Here is a 6405-nt window from a genome sequence, read left to right as displayed (position 1 = left end):
TTTTCCACCAGAATGCTTGTTCTCATCACAGACAATTTCAAAAAACTTCCTCACAAGCATGTTATCCTGCTGTTTTGTCCCTCCTGTCATGGTGTGGCTCCTGCTCCTTTAGTAGAAACCACTAACCCCCAAGGTTTAACTACTAACTCCATTTGTCAAACTGATGTCACCCATATCCCAGAGTTTGGTTACTTAAAATATATTCACATTTCCATTGACACATATTCTCATTTTCTAATGGTGACTGCTCAGAACAGAGAGAAGGCCCGTGATGCTATCCAGCACTGGCTCACCTGTTTTGCCACTCTGAGCCTTCCAACACCATCAAATTGGACCATGGATCTGCCTACACCTCAGAGTGAGTTCATAACTTCTTGCGGCAATGGGGTGTGCCTCACAATATGGGCATTCCCCACTCTCTCACAGGGTCAACTATTGTCAAGTGTGCCCACAGGACCCTAAAAACCATGCTTGAAAAACAAAAAGAGGTGGAGTTGGAGTGCCCTTATGACAGACTAGCTAAATGTCCTCACTTTGTTAAATCAGGATGAGATGGGACAGACTGCATGTGTTAGACAGTATTCCTTCAACACAAAGGCTCATCTAAGACCTCCAGTGCTGGTGAAGGATTACTGACTGGACAATGGAAAGGACCCCTGGACTTCCTGACATGGGAAAGGGGTTATACCTGTGTCCCTGGAATTACTGACATGGGAAAGGGGTTATGCCTGTGTCTCCACAGTGACTCCATGTGCAGTGGGTCCATCACGGTGTGTGCATCCTTTTGTCCCACTGTCCTGATCCCATGTGCATATAGTTGCTACATTATAGGCATATGTGCACAGTTTTTAAAACGTTGTTGAAATTATTATTGTTGTCCCTGTTATTAATGTTTTAGGAGTTGTTTAGGTTTTTCTTAGTAGGTTTTTGTTGCCTAAAAACAAGAAAGGGGAGATGTGGTATATGGGGTGATATTTCCCAAAGTTGTTAAGGCTCATGCACACAGAAGGCCCTGTGGGGCAGGCACGGCTGCAGGCTGGATGGTTGGAGGTCAGCTGGGGGGTGAGAGGCAGTTATGGGGATGAACGTGTGGACAGCACATGAACGGGAACCTGACTGGCTGATAGGACATGTGGACAGCAGCACTGCAGCTGAGCCAGCCAATGGGTGCCCTTCTTCTGTTGAGTTCTGGTTTTGTCAGGGTGAGATTAAAGGTATAAACGGGGAGTGATTTCTGCAATAAAGTGATCTCCTTCCGATGCACAACGGGGTCCGTGTCTCTTTGTCCCCCATTGCTACACCTCAGTGTTGTGTGAAAGTGTGAATGGGAAATGAGGAGAGTGGGAAGTGAAAGTTTATGTCCTGTGTCTTGTGTGATTGATGGGTGTAACTCTTGAGTGAATGAGATGTACTGCAGATGTACTGCAGCAAAAAACAATCAAGGAGCTTCAATACACACTTCCACTTTTCAGGTGACCGAGGTGGGCAGGGAAAAGCAAAGTGTTTGTTGTCTATGTGATGAAAATTTTTAATAAAGATTTTGTGTTGTCTGTATGAGTGTAATTTTGTGTTCATTTGTGGACTCAGATGTGAACCTTGGGTATGGTGTGAGTGCAAGATCTGTCATGATAGGTGGCATTGCACACCCACACAAAAGATTGTCTAGTGTCAGAAGTATAAAAAATTAAAATTCAGAGCCAGGGATCAGGCATTAATTCTTTAAAATTTCTGTAGGAAATAGTGTGTGGGAAAAGAGCATTTAGTTCCCCGAGGCTGAACAGTACCCGAGGAGGACTGGGAAAATGCGTGTGAAAGGAGTAGAGACAGAATGGCTTGGAAGTTAAGAAAGAAGGAAAATAAAGGTGTGTGGACTGTGCTGGTGCCTGGATAATGTGAGAAAATGGGACTCAAAGCAAACAAGGAGAAAACCCCCAGGGAAAAGGAGAGCAGGGGAACACTGATGGATACATTTCCAGATAGCCTCCTGGGAATAAAATTAGCAGAGTGGGAACAAAACCCTGTCAGAAAGAATAAAAATAAAATCAAAAGGATACATTATTATATGAGAAAATAGACTAATCAGGAGATAAGATCTGATCATTTATCATTGATCTGGCCAAAATAGAGTTCTTTTGAGGGGTGGATATGCCAAACTTTGAATATTCATGTGAATGCCAAAGAACCAGTCAGTCAGGAAAAAAGTGACTCTGCTGCCAATTGGAAGGGTGAGGCTTCCCTGGGGAAGACCAACGTGTTTAAATTAAAGAAATGGAACCTGGGACCCCTTAGAGTATCTGCCCCCTCCATATCTGCAAGCACCTGATGCACCTCCTGCACCCCCTGATGGACCCAGCCAGAATACCTGGGGCAGAGCGTCCAGTGAGAGGAATGGAAAAATGGGGTTTGTGATTTCCCCATTTAATTAATTTGAAGTGAGAGTGTTTAAAAAGGAATTAAAAGTTCTTCTAGAAGATCCTATCAGATTAGCAGAACAAGTAGACCAATTTTTGGGACCCAGTGTTTATACCTGGGATGAAGTGCAATCTGTAATAAACAGCCAAGGAAAGACAAATGATCTCAGCATCAGGGATGTGCATTTGGGAGAGGGAACACGCTCCCCACGGGCCCCTGGGAGAAGAAAATGCCCTTGCAACGCCCTAATTGGGATCACCTTAACCCCAGAGGAAGGCAAAACATGGAAGATTATAGAGCATTAATTGTCAGGGGCATTAGGGAGGCTGCTCCACCCACCCAGAACACCCACAAGGCATTTGATGAACAACAAAAGGAGGATGAGACTCCACCTGAATGGCTGGAGAGGTTAAAAAGAAATACGAGACAATACTCAGGTGTAGACTGATACAAAAGCTGGACAAGCTTTATTGAAGATAACCTTTGTCACTCATGCTGGGCTGGATATAAGGAGAAGCTAGAAAGGGAATGCCAGGATAAGGGGTTGAATGACCTGTTCAAAGAAGCCCAGAAGGTCAGTGTCTGGAGGGACGAGGAGAAAGCCGAGGGGAAAGGGAAAATAATGGCAGCTGCTATTGCCGAGGGGAAGCAGCTGTGCGAGGACCATCCCCCAGAGGGAAGTGAGCCCCTGTCAGGACAAGGCAAGCAGGAGTAGGGGGAGGATAATGGGAACAAAGCTCCCTGGGGGAGGGACCCTAAAAGGACAAAGGGCAATTGAACAAGCGAGGGCCAGTCTGTCAGCAGTGCAGGGAAATTGGGTATTTGAGGTGAAAGTGCCCATGGAGGGAAAGGGACCTGAAGGTTTTTGAGGAGGTTTGACAAATGGTCTGCTGCACCCACAGTGGAAAGCGACCTCATCATGCTCCCAAGCTGCAACAATGGCCCTGAGCATCCCTGCATGATCCAGAGTGTCCCCGATGATTTCCCCACCTTTGAGGACCTCACAGCAGTGACATCACTGTCCCTGCAGCAGCTTTGGGATGTCCTCAATGGCTTTTTGGCACCGCTCGGCCACTTTATGGCCACTGGGGCCATGAGGGCTACCGGAGCCACTCTGCCTACTTGAGAGGAGGCTGCGGATGTCCCCAAGTGTACCCAGAAGGTGACGCGTGGCCAGGCGGTCACTGGCCTCCCAGAGCCGCTCAGCCTTGGCCACTGCGGCCATCAAGGCCTCAGGGACATCGGGGGACATCTCATTTGTCCCCTTCAGGGTGGCCTCAATCTCCACGAGGCATCGCCGCACCTCCCGGGGGAACGCGGTGGCTTTGTCACACGCAGCCACCAAGCGCTCCAGCGGCTCCAGGGCCACCTCTGCCCGCTGTCCCCTCCTGCTGGCTGCCCTGGCCTTGCTGGTGTCCACCACGGCCTCTTCCCAGGCCTTGGTGGCTTCCTCCACCTCTTTGGTTTCTTCTTCCATCTGGGACTCATGCATGGCCACCACTGAGGCCACCTTCTCCTTGTCCAGGCCCGTGGACAAACAGGCCATGGGCAAACAGGCCATGCACAACCAGTCCTTGCTCCCCCTGTTTTTCACAGACTGCTCCCAGCGGGTTTCCTTTTCCTTCTGATTCCCAGCTCGGGCAATGGCAGTGGCTGCAGTGGTGGCCTCCCTGATGGCCGCATCCCTGCAGGCATTGCGGATCTCGGTGGCCTCCCTGGCCAGCTGGTCCCAATTGCCCTCGAGCTTGGCCACTGGCTCCTGCCAGCCGCTGGCCACACTTGTCACATTGGCCCAGGTGGCCCCTGGGGTGGCCCCGAGGGCAGCCAGGGCCTGGCCAAGGGAGGCGTTGTCCAGGGTGGGGACACCACCGTGCTTCAGGGTGTCCCGGAGGTGATTGATGAAGTCCTCTAGGGCCTTGTGCAGGGACCCTGGGGACATGCCCAGTAGCACATCACCGTACGGCCCGGCCACGGTGGCTGCCAGCTCTCCCAGGTTGGTCACCACGTCCACCAGTGCCTCCAGCAGCTGTGGAGGGGACAGGGGAGGTGATGGAGTCCTCGTGGCTCTCATAGCCTCCTGGGATGCCCCCTGTCCCCTCCTGGTGTCCCCATTTGTCCCCTCCCTGGAGGGATCTGCTGTCTCCTCTTTCCCTTTGGCAACCCCTCATTGCCTCTCTCAGCCCCTGCCACCCTCCACTGTTCCCCCCTGCCTCCCTCGGTCCCCTCCAGCCCTCTGTCACCTCCCTCCTTTGTGCCACACCTCTGTCCCCTTTGCGATCCCCCTGTCCCCTCCCGCGTCCCCAAAAGGGGATTGTCGCACCTCACGGGGCTCCATGGCCTCAGGGGACAGCCAGGGACACGTCCGGGGAACACTCGGTGACACGCAGGAACGCAGGAACGTGGCACAGCCAGCAGTAAACAGGAAGAGGTGAGGAGGTGACATCACCACCCCGGCCACGCCCCCCCACCTGCGGGGTGCCCGATGGCCCCGTGATGGTCCCCAAGAGACCCCGATGTCCCATCAGGGTCCCTACATGGTCCCAGTGTCCACTGAGTGTCTCCAACAGGGCCCCAGTGTCGCCCCAGAGTCCCCATCAGGGCCCTGTTGACCCCAAAACACCCCCACTGTCCCCTCAGGGTCCCCAACAGGGCCTCAATGTCCTCCCTGATGTCCTCAACAGGAGCCCAATGTCCCCAGTGTCCCATCAGGGCCCCCAGCAGAGCCCAGATGTCCCCCCAGTATCTCCAACAGGAACCTGATGTTCACTGAGTGTCCCCAACAGGTCATGATGTCCCCCCCATGTCCCCAACAGGGCCCAAATGTCTCCCAGTGTCCTGTTGGAAATACTGGGAACACTGGGGATACTGTTTTGGACATTTTGGGGACTCTGGGGACATTGTGATGACCCAAAACAGGACAGGGAATATCAGGGTGGCCTGGCAGTTCCCAAGGGAAGGACATGGGGGTGTCCCCAATGTCCCTCAGGGTGTCCCCATGCCATGGCCATGACAGTGCCACCCCAGTGTCCCACCCCATCCCTACCCCTGCCCCGCCAGCACTCCCTGGGCCGCCTCCAGCCTTGGCGTCACCTCTTCGTGCCCCTCACACAATGTCCCCAACCCCACTAGGATGTCCCCAAGTGCCCGGGCATCTCTGGGGAAGCCTTGTCCCTGTGTCCCCCACGGTGTCACCTCCATGTCCTGGGTGACAGCGGCCACCAATATCCCCAGTGCCTGCGTCACCTCCTCCAGCTGCCCCAGCACATCTGCAGTGGCCTCGTTGGTGGCCGTGGCGGCCTCAGTACTGGCCCTGGAAGCTGCCACCCGCCGGGCACGGTCCCGCAGGCGCAGGGCCATGTCCCACTGGTGGCTTGCGGCGGTGGCCAGGTGACGCCGCGATGTCCCCAAACCCCTCCAGGCCACCTCACAGGACACGGCCACCGCGGCCAGGGCCAGCAGCAGGTGACTGTCCTCATTCACCCCCACAGCAGCACAGGCTGAGTCCGGGGACACTGCGGGGGCAGAGACACCACACAGGTGGCACCAGGGAGATGGCAGTGCCACCTGTCTAGTGGCACCAGACTGGTGGCACCAGGGACAGAGCAGTGGCACCAGTTCCATCCCAGTGCTACCAGCCCAGCGTCCCCAGGGCTGCCCCAGTGTCATCACCCAGTGTCACCAGTTACATCCCCGTGCCACCACTTCTGTCCCACTGTCACCACTTGGGTGCAGCAACCCAGCTGCAGGACCAGTGTCCTCAGTTCTGCCCCAGTGCCACCATCTCAGTGTCCCAAGTTCCATCCCAGTGCCACCAGTTCTGCCCCACTGTCACCACTGGAGTGCCACCAGCCCAGTATCAGCAACCCAGCTGCAGGACCAGTGTTCTCAGTCCTGTCCCAGTGCCACCATCTCACTGTCACCACCCCATTGTCCCCATCCCAGTGTCACCAGATCCATCCAAATGTCAGCAGCCCTGTGTTCCCAGTTCCCTCC

General features: G+C 54.1%; 1 protein-coding gene across 1 annotated transcript; it reads right to left on the bottom strand.

Moving 5' to 3' along the window:
- Positions 1 to 2856: 2856 nt before the first annotated feature.
- LOC146764235 (uncharacterized) lies at positions 2857 to 5243 on the bottom strand. Its single transcript, XM_085565112.1, has 2 exons — positions 4733 to 5243; positions 2857 to 4438 (listed from the first exon to the last, which is right to left on the bottom strand). The coding sequence occupies exons 1-2, from the start codon at positions 4853 to 4855 to the stop codon at positions 3428 to 3430; spliced, it is 1134 nt and encodes a 377-aa protein (XP_085421238.1). The 5' UTR covers positions 4856 to 5243; the 3' UTR covers positions 2857 to 3427.
- Between the last annotated feature and the right edge of the window lie 1162 nt (positions 5244 to 6405).

Source organism: Lonchura striata, chromosome 35 (assembly GCF_050655825.1).
Source record: "Lonchura striata isolate lonStrDom1 chromosome 35, ASM5065582v1, whole genome shotgun sequence".
Taxonomy (NCBI): Eukaryota; Metazoa; Chordata; class Aves; order Passeriformes; family Estrildidae; genus Lonchura; species Lonchura striata.
The sequence above is the reverse complement of the archived record's forward strand: the minus strand, read 5'-3'. Positions and strand labels throughout refer to the sequence as shown.